General features: G+C 42.8%; 1 protein-coding gene across 1 annotated transcript in view; it reads left to right on the top strand.

The window, feature by feature from the left end:
* The window catches only part of LOC106573171 (SLIT-ROBO Rho GTPase-activating protein 1), a 157,138-nt gene that overhangs the window by 54,761 nt on the left and 83,900 nt on the right, over positions 1–18,477 (top strand). Inside the window, 1 exon segment of the mRNA XM_014147891.2 lies at positions 11,985–12,147. Coding sequence (XP_014003366.2) covers positions 11,985–12,147 — 163 coding nt within the window.

Genomic DNA, 18,477 nt, shown 5'->3' with positions numbered 1-18,477 from the left:
TGAAAGACACAATGTGGGAATCTCGCTCCAAATCAATGGAAATATGATCACGCTGTAAGAGAAGAACTACTTCATCTCTCTCCCATAGATGTACTTTCTTTACCCCTGTCTGTGTGGTACAACACAGACTGGCATGGATGAGCCTTATTGGAATGTTGACACGCAGTCTCATTACTCTTTAGGAGACTGCTTATGGAAAAGACAGATATTGGGCATATTGTTTGAACTTGCGATAGGGACCAAAAATAACACGCCTGTTTGCCCAACTCTGTGTCTGGAAATATTCCTGTACGGAGTCTACTGGGCCTGTTAACGACTCTAGCAGCTGGGTGTGCAGAACCGAGAGGCTGAGGAGATTCCGACAGCGTGGCTTGTTAGCTGTGGTTTTCATCGCGTGATTTGGTGTCTGGTCAGTTCATTCGCAGGGTAAACATTTGCACAGTGCCAAGCGAGCAGCATATTTCGGTGCTCTGTAAACGCGAGACGTTTGAATAACACTTAAGACTTGTGGCCCATATTTTTTTTGTATTCGTACAAACAAGGTTAATACAGAGGCGCTTCTGTATTCTCCACGTTCTCTAGGTTGTTTTCTTTGGACCGATTTTATTTTTTTTTTTTTTGGGAGGATTGTAAAAGTGCACTTTCACTCGGACTTTGAGCTTTCTGGCCTCATGATAGTGCAGAGCCTCAGCCCAGCTTGGCTGTGTGTGTGTAATAAGCTGAATTAGCATTAAAATGAGCGCATTAAATCACTGGCTAATTAGCTGGCGTTTCCGCACTGGAGAGCAGTGAATACTGACATGCTGCGTGCAGTTGGGCTGCTAAGTGCTACTGACTTAGGTGAGAATTCAGTCACAGATTTGAATGCAGTGTTCGTCAGATTTGACAGGGAGCCAAGTCATGTGTGTTCGGTTTGTCGACGCCCAAATTGCAAAAATGTGACGAAGTTAGAGAATTCAAATCTTTCTGTCAGTGTGTTAAGGGTAGGATGCTTTGTACTAACCCTGATGTCTAGCCTCTGTTTCATCTGAGGAGAAAATGGTCAGAGGGGCTGTGGTACATTTCAGTGTTCAGGACCAGGAATGCCTCGTCAGCCATATTTTTCTCCTTTATCGAGTCGCCTTCAGGAGTGAGAGAAAGTGAAAATACACTATTTGTGATGCCTGTGGAATTATTGCTACAGCACCTCAGTTGGCCCAGAATCAATCTTGCTTGGGCACAGCAGCAGCAGTAGGCGGTATAGGCCCGTTCTGCAGCTTCTCTAAGCTCGCTGTGATGGATGAAAGTTGGTACTGAGGGACCAGCAGGAGGTGGAACTGGTATGAAACTACAGTCAAATACTATTTGAAAACATTTCAAAATACTTTATCTGGGCTTGATTGAGCTTGCCCGACACAGTGGAACCAATAGGATAGGCATAAAACTGCAAACCCCGCCCGTCTGAACCCAGGTCTAGTAGATGATATTACAGTCGGTATACACAGGACAGGACACAGGACATATTGTGTATGGTAATCACATCGCTGTATGTTGGACATCCATCCCTTGACATTAAGCTCTGTGACTCACACTTATCAGTGATAATCTGTCAACATCATCCCACATATTGAATTATTCGGTGTGCCAAAGTTATTCCGAGTATTGCGTAATTATCAAGCCTGTCCATTTTCTACATCCCATTCTGCAGCACGGATGGGGCCGACAGCAATATCTGTTGGCCCCTTTATTACTGATGCTTAGATGGATAGGGTCTGGTTTAGTCAAATGGCTGTCGCCTCTCGTGACAGATACAGTTCCCTCATCAAGCTCATTCAATCAACGGGCACAGTTTATTAGATCTGATTATCTGCACCGTTGATCAACCCTGATCACTAGACGTGTAATGAACAGAGTTTTTAATATTGCAAAAGGTTAGGGCGGGAGTTCTCTTTGCTAGAAAGTCAACCCTGTTCATTACAAAAATAAAACCAATGGGACAGTTTATCCACTACCACCTTTTTTTTTTCTTCTCCTCTCTCTTGAGAACCGAACGGGCTGTTTTTCCGTGTGGACAGTGATACTCTCTCCTCGCCGCTCCCCTCCACAGGAGACAGACACCCTGAGCACACAAGCCTCCAGCTGGATCAGCAGCTCTTTTGTCCACTGGCTTTCTCTCTTTTTTTCATCTTCCCAGAATGCAGTGGGGAGAGAGCTACAACAGGCCCCACAGCGGAGTGGCCATAACCCCGTCCCAGGGAGTGTCAGTCAGTCAGTCCACTGCTGCGGCAGCGCCATGGCTGTTTGCAAAACGAACACATTATACACACACACACACACACACACATTATGCAGTTCTGTTTGTTTAGGGAGTGCCAGAGGGATGGAAGGGAGAGAGCGATAATTGAATTATTTATGTAGCCACCCCTGAGAGGGAGTGACTTGAATAGACCAGATTCCTTTCCCCCGTACAATAAAGCCAATCGGTTTAAGGGACTTTCATTCATGTTGATATGATTCAAGTAAATATACCCCAAATAGTAGCTATCATTCCATTTTTGTAAATTCCACTTGCAATTGTCAAATACTCATAATATATGCCACATTTTTATCCAAAGCGACTTAGTCATGCCATATATCCATTTTACAAATGGGTGTCCCCAGCATGACTCAAACCCACCATACTAGCTTTGGAAGCGCCATGCTCTACCGACTGAGCCACAAAATACCAATTGCCTACAGTTGTACTCTGAGTTCAGAACAGCCTCAATTCATTCGGGCATGGACTCCACAAGGTATCGAAATCGTTCCACAGGGCTGTTGGTTCCAAGTTGACTCCAAGGCTTCCCCTTGATGCAAATAGTAAACTGTTGAGCTTGAAAAACCCAACAGCGTTACCTGGGAGGGCATAGGCCCACCCACTTGGGAGCCAGGACCACCTGTGGCTGAGCCCCTGCCCAGTCATGTGAAATCCATAGATTAGGGCCTAATGAATTTATTTAAATTGACTGATTTCCTCATATGAACTGTAACTCAGTAAAATCATTGAAATTGTTGCATATTGCATTTATTTTTGCTCAGTGTAATATGTCATGGAAATAGGTGTTCCTAATGTTTTGTACACTCAGTGTATAGCCTCAGTTGTCAGTCAATGAATTAATATACTAACATTCTAACCGTTTGCATTCCACCCAGAGAGAGACTGCCATTAAAGCTAGTGATGCGGCTTATTAATGGGAAAAAATCTTATGCTAGAGGCCCCAAAGGGATTTGCCATTTCAGATAGGGCCTCTGTTGATAAGTAAATAAGGTCTTTCTGTCTTAAGTGTTCAGACTCAAAATTGAGCTCAGGTGCGTCCTGTTTCCATTGATCATCCCTGAGATGTTTCTACAACTTGATTGGAGTCCACCTGTGTTAAATTCGATTGGACATGATTTCGAAAGGCACACACCTGTCTAGATAAGGTCACAGTTGACCTTATCATGTCAGAGCAAAAACCAAGCAATGAGGTCGAAGGAATTGCCTGTAGAGCTCCGAGACGACAGGATTGTGTCGAGGCACAGATCTGGGGAAGGGTACCAAAATATGTATGCAGCATTGAAGGTCCCAAAGAACACAGTGGCCTCCATCATTCTTAAATGGAAGAAGTTTGGAACCACCGAGACTCTTCCTAGAGCTGGCCGCCTGGCCAAACTGAGCAGTCGAGGGAGAAGGGCCTTGGTCAGGGAGGTGACCAAGAACCCAATGGTCACTCTGACAGAACTCCAGAGTTCCTCTGTGGAGATGGGAGAACCTTCCAGAAGGACAACCATCTCTGCAGCACTCCAGCAATCAGGCACTCCTCAGTAAAAGGCACATGACAGCCCGCTTAGAGTTTGCCAAAAGACACCCAAAGGACTCTCAGACAATGAGAAACCAGATTCTCTGGTCTGATGAAACCAAGATTGAACTCTTTGGCCTGAATGCCAAGCGTCACGTCTGGAGGAAACCTGGCACCATCCCTTCGGTGAAGCATGGTGGTGGCAGCATCATGCTGTGGGGATGTTTTTCAGCAGCAGGGACTGGGAGACTAGTCAGGATCGAGAGAAAGATTAAGGGAGAAATGTACAGAGATCCTTGATGAAAACCTGCTCAAGAGCGCTCTGGACCTCAGACTAGACAACGACCCTAAGCACACAGCCAAGACAATGCAGGGGTGGCTTCGGGACAAGTCTCTGAATGTCCTTGAGTGGCCCAGCCAGAGCACGGACTTGAATCCAATCGAACATCTCTGGAGAGACCTGAAAATAGCTGTGCAGCGACGCTCCCGATCCAACCTGACTGAGCTTGAGAGGATCTGCAGAGAAGAATGGGAGAAACTCCCCAAATATACAGTACCAGTCAAAAGTTTGGACACCTACTCATTCAAGGGTTTTTCTTTGTTTACTATTTTCTACATTGTAGAATAATAGTGAAGGCATCAGAACTATGAAATAACACATGGAATCATGTAGTAACTAAAAAAGTGTTAAACAAGTGAAAATATATTTTTTTATTCTTCAAAGTAGATACCCTATGCTTTGACAGCTTTGCACACTCTTGGCATTCTCTCAACCAACTTCATGAGATAGTCATCTGGAATGATTTTCCACAGTCTTGAAGTTCTCACATATGCTGAGCACTTGTTGGCTGCTTTTCCTTCACTCTGCGGTCCAATTCATTCCAAACCATCTAAATTTGGTTGAGGTCGGGTGATTGTGGAGGCCAGGTCATCTGATGCAGCACTCCATCACTCTTCTTCTTGGTCAAATAGCCCTTACACAGCCTGGAGGTGTGTTTTGGGTCACTGTCCTGTTGAAAAACAAATGATCGTCCCACTAAGCGCAAACCAGATGGGATGGCGTATTGCTGCAGAATGTAGGGGTAGCCATGCTGGTTAAGTGTACCTTTTTTAAATTCTAAATAAATCAGTGACCTTGTCACCAGCAAAGCACCATCACCTCCATGCTTCACGGTGGGAGCCACACATGCGGAGATCATCCGTTCACCTACTCTGCTTCTCACAAAGACACAGCGGTTGGAAACATAAATCTCAAATTTGGACTCATCAGACCACAGAACAGATTTCCATAGCTCGTGTTTCTTGGCCCAAGCAAGTCTCTTCTTCTTATTGGTGTCCTTTAGTAGTGGTTTTCTTTGCAGCAATTTGACCATGAAGGCCTGATTCACACAGTTGATGTTGAGATGTCTGTTACTTGAACTCTGAAGCATTTATTTGGGCTGCAAACTTAGGTGCAGTTAATTGCCTATTTCTGAGGCTGGTAAATCTAATGAGTGTATCCTCTGCAGCAGAGGTAACTCTGGGTCTTCCTTTCCTGTGGCGGTTCTCATGTGAGCCAGTTTCATCATAGCGTTGATGGTTTTCGCGACTGCACTTGAAGAAACTTTCAAAGTTCTTTTACATTTCTGCATTGACTGACCTTCATGTCTTAAAGTAATGATGAACTGTTATTTCTCTTTACTTATTTGATCTGTTCTTGCAATAATATGGATTTGGTCTTTTACCAAATAGGGCTATCTTCTGTATACCACCCCTACAGTACCTTGTCATGACACAACTGATTGGCTCAAATGCATTAAGAAGGAAAGAAATTCCACAAATTAACTTTAACTGTTAATTGAAATGCATTCCAGGTGACTACCTCATGAGCTGGTTGAGGGAATGCCAAGAGTGTGCAGAGCTGTCATCAAGGCAAAGGGTGGCTATTTGAAGAATCTCAAATATAAAACATAAAAAAAAATCTAACACTTGTGGTTTCTACATGATCCCATATGTGTTATTTCGTAGTTTTGATGTATTCACTATTAATATACAATGTATAAAATAGTAAAAATTAACAAAAACCTTTGCATGAGTAGGTGTCCAAAATTTTGACTGGTACTGTAGGTGTGCTAAGCTTGTAGCGTCATACCCAAGAAGACTCGAGGCTGTAATCGCTGCCAAAGGTGCTTCAACAAAGTCCTGACTAAAGGGTCTGAATACTTATGTAAATGTGATATTACATTTGTTTGCTTTATCATTATGGGGCATTGTGTGTAGATTGACGAGGAAAAAACAATTTAATCCGTTTTAGAATAAGGATGTAACGTAACAACGTGGAAGAAGTCAAGGGGTCTGAAGACTTTCTGAATGCACTGCATTGTCATACATGCATGTATGTGAGAACACACACACACCTGTATGCATACGTAAGCTCACTCCTAAACACACACTAACACTCTCTCTGTCTTTCTTTCTCCGCTCCTCTGAGGACCGTAGTTATCTCTCCCTCCTGTCTGTCTGACCTGTCTGTCTGACCTAATCCCTGCGTTGTGGGGAAATTATGACATTGAGAGAGTTTCCTGCTGTTTATGTAGGCTAGGTAGCAGAGTCCATGAGGTCACTGCTGCCATGGCCCTCCCTACACACACACACACACACACACACACGAGCGCGCATGGCCTGTCATTTGGTCCAGCAGGTTGTCTCATTAGCCAGCACACAGCGCCCCACTGTTTAGCCATTGATTTATTGGAATGGCTAGTGTTCATTCAATGGCTCCCTGTAGTGTTTCCATCTACACTAAGTCCCGCATTTGGAATAATGACCCTGTTACCTCTATTCACCATGACTTTTCGGAGACTGTAATTTTAAGTTCCCGTCTGTTCTTCATTGTATTGGATGTGTTGTACAGTCATAGGAAGGGGTGAAATTATGCTGCGATGGTAATTTCAGCCCTTTTCTTTCAGGCTGCATCCCAAATTGCACCCTATTTACAATCCCTATGCAGTGCATAACGTTTGACCAGGGGCCTATATGAGTGCACTATATAGGGAGCCATTTAGTGCACAGTCTGTATTCATGAGGAACTGGGCCGTGGCGTGCGTGGTCTGGCGAATCGGGTCACTCCATTCACAGCGCCTGGGCCCCACTGTGCTGCTCTGTGCAATGAGGCGAGCCAGAGGGGGTCGGTCGGTTGGACACACACTAGTGCACAGAGCCCAGTTATATAACCCTCCGGTCACAGCTGATGTCCCATGCCCAAGCTCATTTACAGTTAGAGACATGCCAATCACATACACACGTACGTACGCACACACACAGATAGAATAGTAGAAACGCACACAAAAGCTGGAGAACATATGCACGTCCAGGGACTTTTTTTTTTCAGGTGCTGGTGTTTATGTGAACTCATGAAAAATAAAGAGGAAAACGCTGCACACTGCTGTTCAGGCTCACAGGTGATTTTATTTATAACAACGTTTAGACTCTTAGGTCTTCATCAGGCATCCATATCCCAGGTGGGGGTGGAAGGTACTATATATATGGGCAGTGCTCAGTGACATCACTTCCTGTAACGGGAGGTAAAACGTATAAAATATCGGTTCACAATATGAACGTTCAATATCAAAATATTGAACCATACATGAGGAATGTGATAAATATTTAAGTCTTAAACCTTCTGCTGGTTTTTCCCAATGTAGGACAGACCACAAGGTCATTTCAACATGTAAACAACATTGGTGGGCATGCAGGTAATCAGGCCTTTTGATGTTTAATCTTTGTCCTGTACAGGGGTGGGTAAATGAGCCACATTTGTACGTAAAACGGCATTGAGCTCACTGGCCACATGTGTAATTCCCCCCCCCAGGACCTTATCCAAGAAGGTTTCCCTTTTCTCTGGTGGGTAATCAGTTTTGACCACAATGTCTCCCTCATTTGGGGGTCTTTTGAGGAAACGCACCCACTTCTCACACAGACTCACCACCTGCTGACAACCCTCGCAAAGAAGGGCACCTATTGGTAGAAGGGTGAAAATTAAAAACAGACATTGAATATTCCTTTGAGCATAGTGGAGTAATTAATTATACTTTGCATGGTGTATCAGTACACCCAGTCACTACAAAGATACAGGCGTCCTTCCCAACTCAGTTACCGGAGAGGAAGGAAACTGCTCAGGGTTTTCACCATGAGGCCAATGGTGACTTTAAACAGTTACAGAGTTAATGGCTGTGACAGGAGAAAACTGAGGCTGGATCAACAACATTGTAGTTACTCCACAATACTAACCTAATTGACAGAGTCAAAAGAAGGAAGCCTATACAGAATGCAAATATTTCAAAACATGTATCTTGTTTGCAACACAGTACTAAACTAATACTGCAAAATATATGGTAAAGCAATTCACTTTTTCTTCTGAATACAAAGTGTTGTTTGGGGCAAATCCAATACAACATATTACTGAGTACCGCTCTCCATATTTTCAAGCATAGTGGTGGCTGCATCATGTTTTGAGTATTTTGTAATCGTTAAGGACTGGGGAGTTTTACAGGATAAAAAAGAAACAAATGGAGCTAAGCACTGCAAAGTCCTGGAGGGAAATGTGGTTGTCTGCTTTCTTCCAGACACTGGGAGATTAATTCACCTTTCAGCAGGACAATAACCTAAAATACAAGGCCAAATCTTCACTGTGGTTGCTATCCAAAAAAGCTGTGAATGTTCCTGAGTGGCCGAGTTACATTTTTTAATTAAATCTGCTTGAAAATCAATGGCAAGACCTGAAAATGGTTGTCTAGCAATGATCAACAACCAATTTAACAGAGCTTGAAGAATTTTTTTCATAATAATGCGCACCACCTGGATTCGGTCCAATGTAGCAACATTTGATGTTGTGTTTTTTATATTGAATAAAGTAGAGACTCAGAGCTAAAAAATGGTATATCATAAACTGCAGTTGAGAAACAACGAGAAAGTAATTCTGGTTTCAAATTTGATAAACTTGTAACCCCACCTTTGAAAAATGGCCTGTCAATGTTTTGGTACACCTACTGGAGAGGTCTTGTCTAAACCTATTCAGCATCGTTCACACCTTCTTAAGCCTTAGCCTCACCCATCTCTTTAAGGATTCACAGTGTAGTAAACAACCAAAGATTTCAAGACTAAAAGTGGTGAAAGTTGTAGTACATTTTTTAAATCTAGTCCTTGGCCTATATCCTAATCTGACTTTGGTGCTACTCATTTTGTTCTTCACATTACCGTCTCTTGTAAACACACACCATATAAAATAAAATCAACGATTATTTGTCACATGCACAGGATACAGAAGGTGTAAACGTTAGTGAAATTATTACTTCCATAGTGGAGTCTTTTGTTTAGACATGTAGCTAGCTAAACAATGAACCATAATCCCAGCTCTAATGCCGCTTTCAAAACAACTGCGAACTCTGGAGAAGAAAAAAAAACTTGGACTGGGAAAAATCGATTTTGAACGGTCATCCAACTCAGAATTCCAACTCTGGAACTTGGGCCTCTTTCTTGAGCTCCTACATAGATCATGCACCTAACATTAGCTAGCTAGCTAACAGTATGCTTTAACTTGCAATAAAAACAACTTTCTGACAAAATTAGAAACGTATAATATCTGAAAATGTAGCTAGACCCTTACCTATATACATGGATGAACGCTTCTCCCTCTGTCACGGATGCCATGGTTGCCCTTAGATTAAAGATGTAATCCAGAGACAGGTGTTTTATACAACAGTCTTCTTTTTTGGGCTCTCCGCATTTGGCAATCATCTCTCTGCTTCTACCGGGCATTCCACTGATTTCAAAACTCAATCAACTTCTTCCGTGACAACGACACCGTTTCTTCCCCAACATTGTTATCAGAAGACGCTATATTGTCTGGTTCAATTAAAATATTTGTACCTAAATCAGGGATTTCCTCATTGTCTGATTCATTTTCAGAGTCCAAGAAAGTCAACTTCACGATCATCCTCCAGAAAGTAGTCCTTCACGATGTTTTCCCACTGAGTTTTCCAAAAAAGCCGTGGTAGACAGGATTATCCACACGTACTTAGCAGCTCATGTTATAGACAGAAGAAAGCTACATGGCAGACCAATCCGAAGTCATCTCTCTCGGCATGTCCAGCCCATCCATTATCTCAGCCGATCATGACTAGCGGGAAGGATCCTGTATATTTCCGTGGCAAAACTAACTATGCTCTTTATTTAACAATTTTATTCTGATTTACAGATGGCATACAAGTTTGTTATTAAGGCACATGAAAGTTCACATGTTCCAGAAGGCATTTCTCTCCAAAAACGTATGGAAAAAAAGAACATTCAACCGCTTCTCATCCTTGAAACGAGTCACAAATGTTGCACAATCCAGGTGTGCAAAGCTGTTAGAGACTTACCCAGAAAGACTCACAGCTGTAATTGCTGCCAACGGTGATTCTAACATGTATTGACTCGGGTTTGAATACTTCTCTAATCAAGATATGTTGATTTTTTTTTTTTTTCTTACGTTTTGACATTCGAGGACTTTGTGTAGATCCTTCACAAAAAAAAAATCTAATTAAATCAATTTTAGTCCCACTTTGTAACACATCAAAATGTGGAAGTCAAGGGGTATGAATACTTTCTGAAGGCACTGTAACCGTGCTTCTTCCTGGTAACTTCCCTCAGAATGCAGGTCTGTACATGTTGCCCCCACGCGCCACTTTTAGCTAAATTGGATTATTCCTTATTTTACATCGTCTCTGAAAAATGGCCTTGCGTTTTGCTGGGATGTTTCTCATTTCCAGTCCTGTCTTTTGTCACATGCACCATTTCCTGTTTTCCAAGAGAGGGAGAAACAATGTTTCAGCTCTGTGGTCCGGAATGTTTTGTCCACTGTCTGTCAGGAGAAAAACATCTGCTCTTCCAGCAGCTATCAAAGAGTTATGTAGTTAAGGGCTGCAGCATGGGTCGTGGGCCAGGGCGAATGTACAAAGTTTCACCTGTTGCGTTGACAAATGCCGTGTGCTTGCCTGTCTTTGACTGACATTCGGGGGGAAGCCCTTCCATAGTTCCAGAAGAGAGCTTCCATATGGTTCCTCCCTGCTGGCCCTAAAGCCCCAGGCCCTGGCCTCTCTTCTGGACTCCTGCCTTCCCTTGGCTAGCTCCATAGCAGGAGGAATGTTTTACATTCAACGGAGTCAGCCTACTGCAGGCCACTGCTTATGCACAGCCGTGGCTCACTCTGTGTCTGGCTATCTCGCTCTCTCGCTCTCTCTCAGGCCTGGACAATATCCTGCAGTATGCGGACAGGCAGGCGCACTAGAGGGGAAACGCCTCTCCTCCCCTCTTTCTCTCTCTTCCTGTCTTGTCTCTTGTAATGCACTATTCCAAAACTTTACCACGTGTAAAGTACCTTCTCTAACAAATGATCTTACAAACAAGTCTCAAGTCTCCTAAGCTTACTTGTGGAGGGCGCTCTCCCCTGTTGCGGGAAGTCCGATCCACTCAGAACATCGCTCCTCCAGCTATGCCCCAGAAATGTCGTTGATACAAACTCTCCGACAGGCGCAGTATGCACTCGGTGCTGATTATATAGAGTGCATGCTATTATATAGGGCATTCATCACCAGGGGAGGGCTGTGGAAGAAACATCCCTACTAGCTATTACTTTTATGTTGGGACTTGATCCACTTTAGGAAGTCTTAAAACATCTCACTAGATGAGGACAGTTAGGCAGACAGGATAGAGCTGTCAGGTAACTTGATCTCTAAGCACAGATTGCAAAGACAGCCTGCAGAGAGCCAGGCGAGGATGCACGCGCACATACACATGTGCGCACAGGCATACTCGCTCACTCTGAGTCTCTCAGGGAGCATGAATACATCCCTACATGTCCCCGCCTCTCCTTGTGCCTGTCTCGTTTCTCTCGCTGTGTGATCAGCAGTGATCTGTATAATGAATAAGTTACCTTAACTGACCTGTCTTTTTTTTTGTATGAATGAACCTGAGCAGTCAGGGGAAGCAGTTTCTGTAAGGAGGTCAGGGTCATATTCATTAGGGCACTCCGTAGCAAAACGTTTTGCAACGAAAAATGTCAACGAGCGGTTTAGTCCATCCCTGTTTCGGTCTGTTTTCATATGTTTTGGTGTCTAAGGAATGCAACCCAGTTGATTGATAGTGCTGCCTTGCTGTGTCCCCCTATAGGAAGGACCAGAACCTGCTGTCCCCGGTCAACTGCTGGTACCTGCTGCTGAACCAGGTGAGGAGGGAGAGCAAGGACCACGCCACCCTCAGTGACATCTACCTGAACAACGTCATCATGCGCTTCATGCAGATCAGCGAGGACTCCACACGCCTGCTCAAGAAGGTAAGCTCTTCTGTAGAGGTAAGAGGACAGACGAGGTGAGATCCCACTGATCTGACGGAAGTCGTTCCTTGTCTTGATTTGATCAGGGAAAACTCTGGTACCTCGTTATATTGGAGATATCCTGGGCTCATTCACATAGTCAGGAAAAAACTCTGCGCCCTGCTGCTAATGAGACGTCTATCATCCTACAGCCTTAAAGCGGCGATCGGCAGTTAAAATAATAACAAAGCATACTCCCTGCTCGTGTTTTGGTAAAAAGCTGAGGGATGGGGCTGGAGAAATGTAACCACTCTCAAATTCATAGACAGAGCTATGGATGCACTGACTGATCATCCATGATACAAAAATTAGTTTTATCTATGTTTTGAGGCTATATAGTGTTTGTTTACATTTACAAACATTGGAGTACAACAAGTTTATATTCTGGGTTCTCATGGAGTGTGACAGTTGAGCTAAGATCATGAGGCATTTATAAGTTATATTCTTCAAGAATCAATGGATACATATCATTAATTTATATGTCAAAAATAGATGTAGCAACTACAGATTGCCCCTTTTTAAATACACCAGGCACTGGACTGCACTCAGATTTGATGTAGGTTTAACGTATTACATTACAAGTTGTGTTTGATGACATCTTGATAGCAGTTCAATTGTTGGGTTGTGGTTTAGTTCTGCGAATCTCTATGCCGAGAGAGAAGAAACCCCCTCTTCCTACACAGCCCTGATCATAAGACTAAACGCCCTATCTAACCATCCCATCCGAAGTCGGTCGCCTCGTGACCGAAACCCTGTTAATGCTGCTGCCGCCTGTTTCACTCGGACCGCTCCCTACCAGATTATGAGCTCTCCTATGCACTAGGAGTCACATGAACCGACCACAGTTCCAAAAATGACAAACCAGAGCCTGTTTCAGTGGGGTGCTTTGCGTCAACGTTTTTGGCATTTTTTTTTCTCTTTCGCTGCGGGGTGTTTAGATCCATCTGCTAGATGAAGACAGAAAAATAGTTATTTTATTCATCTTAACGTCGTTATTGTCTCTTGATGTTGGTGGTTTCATCTGGCTTGTACAGAGGAGTGGTCTGCTCTGCACCCTACCCTCCGCCCGAACAACTGCAACACACACAGGAAGTTAAGGATGTAATTTCCCTTTGATAGCAGTTGGAGGCTCCTGGTTTACTAATGGGCCAGATGTGAAGCTGGAGCGAAGTGGTTTGTCAGATGTTTCTTTCCCCCCCGACTCAATCCACATTACTGATGTTTAAAATGACAGACTACTAAACTCATCAATGTGTTCCCAATGATTTGTATTCATTTTTAGATATTTCAATCAAGACTATTATGTATGAAGTTTAGTTCATAGCATCCCTCATATAAAGAGGTTTGCATTGACATTACACACACTTCATTTTTCCCCTCATGTACCAACTCTCCTTATTGCTCCACCAATTAGTTGTTGGTTGTCCTTGAGCACAACAGGCAACGACCTGCAGTCAACAGTAGCAGTTACAGTAGGTCTTCAGTGACTGTGTACGTGCGTGCGTGCGTGTGTGTGTGTGTGTGTGTGTTTGTGTCTCCCCTCTGGCTCGTATAGTGATGTTTGTCAGCCAGGGGCCAAACCAAACGGCATCCCCCTAGTGGGGTGCAGTCTGTCAGAGGGGAGCAGAGACACCCCTGCCCTCTAATTAGTACATCCCATTGTCTTTGATCTCCGCTGAGCTCCAGTAATGATAGACAAACACCAGGGGAGGCCCCGCAGTTACAACACAGTTAGTACAGGTCGTCTTGTTTTAACACGAGACAGATGCTGTTTTGTCATCCTGACATCAAAGAGCAGTGTTTTTTTATATTTCTAAATTCTTCTTTTTTCTACCTTTTTTAGGTTCTGAGTTGAATCAGTATAGGACCTTAAATGACATATCCTATCAGGCTTCAGCAGGGTGGACCTTTGAAAATAGACCGTTGGTTTGTGTTCATGCCCTCGGCAGTAGTTGTTTTATTTATGAGTAGTACTGTGGACAAGTGGGTCTGAGCTCTCTGTGCTGCGGGCGCTCTCATGTTTTGGCGTCATTATTGAAAGTCACAGTTTACCTCGAATTGTGTCTTTGTTCGATGGCGAACCCTCTAAATACGAGTCTTGTCATGCAGTCCATTGATTGTCGGGCAGGTCTTATCACATGTATTCTCTTTTCATCATTCATACAACTGGTTCTTTGTTTTACTCTGTCATCTTTTATTTATGGCGGTCACATTCTGGTGGAACTGTGAGATCCCAAGGCTTGAAAGCCGTAGCTGTATGGCTGAAGGAAGGTATTAGTTAATCTAGTTCCTACATTGCAAATTGATTCGCTACAGTGGTAGGTAGGAAGGAGGGTGAGGGAAACATGAAACAGCACCAGCTACTACCAAATTGGTCTTGGCATTTGATCAAGCGGAGTGCAATGTGTTTTAACACTTAATTTGGATTAGAGCTTGACAGTTTTCTGCCTGGCTTGGTGGAGTCCATTACTAGACTACCTCCCTGGGCTGCTTCTGTATAGTACAATCAGGTCAACAATTATTGGCACCCTTGATAAAGATGAGAAAAAAAGACTGCATACAATAAATAATACAAATACTGAGCTATATTGTATGCAAAGAAAGAGAGGGGAAATTAGTATTTTAAACTAAGAAAATTGCCCAGTACCAGGACGTTCTAGCCAAGAACCTGGTTGCCTTTGCCAGGAGGCTGAAACTTGGATAAGAAGTGGATCTTATACTAAAGTGGATCTTTCAGCAAGACCAAAAACAAAATACATGTTTTATTGTCACATACACCAGAGAGGTGCAGTGAAATGTGTTGTTTTACAGGGTCAGCAATAGTAGTACGGCACCCCTGGAGCAAATTAGGGTTAAGTGCCTTGCTCAAGGGTAAAATCTCCACAAATAAATGGTTAATTGACCAAATATTCCACATTTTGCAATGGCCATCTGTCTCCTGTGGTTTGAATTGAAGGGCAGTCTATAAGCACAGACAAAGAATATCAAGGATCTGGAAAGACACTGCATGGAGGCATGGCCTAAGATCTCTCCCAATGTGTTCTCCAATCAATATAAAACGTTGACAAATGCTGGTGCCATTATCCTTTTCAAGGGGAGGGTGCCGGATTATTGAAAACAGGGGTGCCAGTTATGACCTTATCTTTTTAAGAAAAATAATAATTGCTTGTTAAACATATCTTTCTTTGAGCGATTGTACTAGTATAAAATAATATTTAAAAAAATATTTTGGGGGGGCATACAATATAGATCGGTATTTGTATTTATTTTATACTGTCTTTTTTGCTCATCATTAAGGGTGGCAATCATTTTTGAACTGACTGTGTATGAGCCAATACGATTTGTGTAGGCTCTCACTAGAGTTCTGCCATATGGAGCAGTCATGCCCCTGGTGCGCTACCCACCAGACATGGACCCTAGGAGTACAGTCCCTCTCTGGGGCCTGATTGATGTTGGAGGCAACGTGAAACCCCCCCCCCCCCCACGTGGATTCCAGTCTCTCCCAGTCTTCTCTCTCAGATGTGGTTAGCATCACTCATAAACAGTACACTTAAAGGGGAAAGCCCATTTGTGCTAGTCCTCTAATAAACTTGGCAACAGTAAACATGTCGTCCCCCACAAATGATGCAGCACACAACTTGGTCCAATCAGTGTAATTTTGTAAATGCCAGATCTCTATGGCAAGACGCATCATTCAACCAAGTTTCTTAAGAATGGGGAAAGTGCTTTCTGAGATATCACGTGTTGCTAACATACAAAAGTAAGTAAGTATGAACGAACGTATGGACAAATAGTCCCCTCCCCGATTTAATCGTGGGGGACAATTATCGGTACCGTATTGGAAAATCCCCAGTTGGCATTCCCCTTTTAAAGGCCTAGTCCTGTCAAAAACTTGATGTTCATGTATTTTATATACACAACCATTCAAAAGTTCGGGGTCACTTAGAAATGTCCTTGTTTTTGAAAGAAATATCATTTTTTTTGTCCATTAAAATAACATGAAATTGATCAGAAATATAGTGTAGACATTGTTAATGTAGTAAATGACTATTGTAGCTGGAAACAGCCTTCTTTAGACTAGTATCTGGAGCATCAGCATTTGTGGGTTCGATTACAGGCTCAAAATGGCCAGAAACAAAGACCTTTCTTCTGAAACTCGTCAGTCTATTCATGTTCTGAGAAAAGAAGGCTATTCCATGTGAGAAATTGCCAAGAAACTGAAGATCCCGTACAACGCTGTGTACTACTCCCTTCACAAAACAGCACAAACTGGCCAATAAAAAGAAAAGATTAAGATGGGCAAAAGAACACCGACACTGGACAGAGGAAGATTGGAAAAAAGTGTTATGGACAGACAAATGTAAGTTTGAGGTGTTCGGATCACAAAGAAGAACATTCGTGAGACGCAGAAAAAATGAAAAGATGCTGGAGGAGTGCTTGACTCCATTTGTCAAGCATGGTGGAGGCAATGTGATGGTCTGGGGGTGCTTTGGTGGTGGTGAGGTGAGAGATTTGTACAGGGTAAAGGGGATCTTGAAGAAGGAAGGCTATCACCTACATTTTGCAACGTCATGCCATACCCTGTGGACGGCGCTTAATTGGAGCCAATTTCCTCCTACAACAGGACAATGACCCAAAGCACAGCTCCAAACTATGCAAGAACTATTTAGGGAAGAAGCAGTTAGCTGGTATTCTGTCTGTGCTGGCCACTCCATTATAGTCACCGGATCTCAAACCTATTGAGCTGTTGTGGGAGCAGCTTGACTGTATGGTACGTAAGAAGTGCCAATCCAATTTATGGGAGGTGCTTCCGGAAGCATGGGGTGAAATCTCTTCAGATTACCTCAACAAGTTGATGACTAGAATGCCAAAGGTCTGCAAGGCTGTAATTGCTGCAAATGGAGGATTCTTTGACGAAGCAAAGTTTGAAGGACACAATTATTTCAATTAAAAATCATTATTTATAACCTTGTCAACATCTTGACTATATTTTGTAACTCATTTCATGTGTGTTTTCATGGAAACCAGTAAATGTCTAAGTGACACCAAACTTTTGAACAGTAGTGTATATTTCCACACTGAGGTGGGAATAATTCTGAAATTGTGAAAATGCTGATAATGCACTTTTAATGTAAGAGCTGTTTGAAAAGGCCACCTGAAATTTCAGCGTGTTTTGATGGGATGGAGTTTTGGCCTGCATGGTGACATCACCAGGCGAAGTAAGTTAATCGATCAGTAACGAGTTTCAAACCTCTCTGCAAATAGCATCTAGTTTTTAGGTTACTGATCACTCCCATTAGGCTTGCTCAGTTAGGCCCCTCACTCAGACCACTCCAAGACAGTCCTTGATATTTGGATGAAAACTGCTGCATTGGTCTTTCAAATAAAAGAGGGCATGGCCTTTAAAGGTAGGTAGAATAAACATAACCACATGTAACATATGGATTTGCATTAGAATAAACATCAAAAGTCCCAATGCAAAGTTACACCTCACTTTTAAATTTTTTGAGTTTTTATTTAAAACTGATCAGAATTATGAAGAAGTCATGCCGGAAAAAACATTTGAGGGATGTGACTTAACCTCTATGGGCTAGGTGGGACGCTTGCGTCCCACCTACTCAACAGCCAGTGTAATCCCGTGGCGCGATATTCAAATACCTCAAAAATGCAAAAACTTCAATTTTTCAAACATATGACTATTTTACACCATTTTAAAGACAAGACTCTCGTTAATCTAACCACACTGTCCGATTTAAAAAAGGCTTTACAACGAAAGCAAAACATTAGATTATGTCAGCAGAGTACCCAGCCAGAAATAATCAGACACCCATTTTTCAAGCTAGCATATAATGTCACATAAACCCAAACCACAGCTAAATGTAGCACTAACCTTTGATGATCTTCATCAGATGACAACCCTAGGACATTATGTTATACAATACATGCATGTTTTGTTCAATCAAGTTCATATTTATATCAAAAACCAGCTTTTTACATTAGCATGTGACTAGCATGTGACTAGCATTCCCACCGAACACTGCCGGTGAATTTACTAAATTACTCACGATAAACGTTCACAAAAAGCATAACAATTATTTTAAGAATTATAGATACAGAACTCCTCTGTGCATTCGATATGTCCGATTTTAAAATAGCTTTTCGGTGAAAGCACATTTTGCAATATTCTCAGTAGATAGCCCGGCATCACAGGGCTAGCTATTTAGACACCCAGCAAGTTTAGCACTCACCAAAGTCAGATTTACTATAAGAAAAATGTTATTACCTTTGCTG

Source organism: Salmo salar, chromosome ssa16 (genome assembly GCF_905237065.1).
Source record: "Salmo salar chromosome ssa16, Ssal_v3.1, whole genome shotgun sequence".
Lineage (NCBI taxonomy): Eukaryota > Metazoa > Chordata > Actinopteri > Salmoniformes > Salmonidae > Salmo > Salmo salar.
The sequence above is the reverse complement of the archived record's forward strand: the minus strand, read 5'-3'. Positions and strand labels throughout refer to the sequence as shown.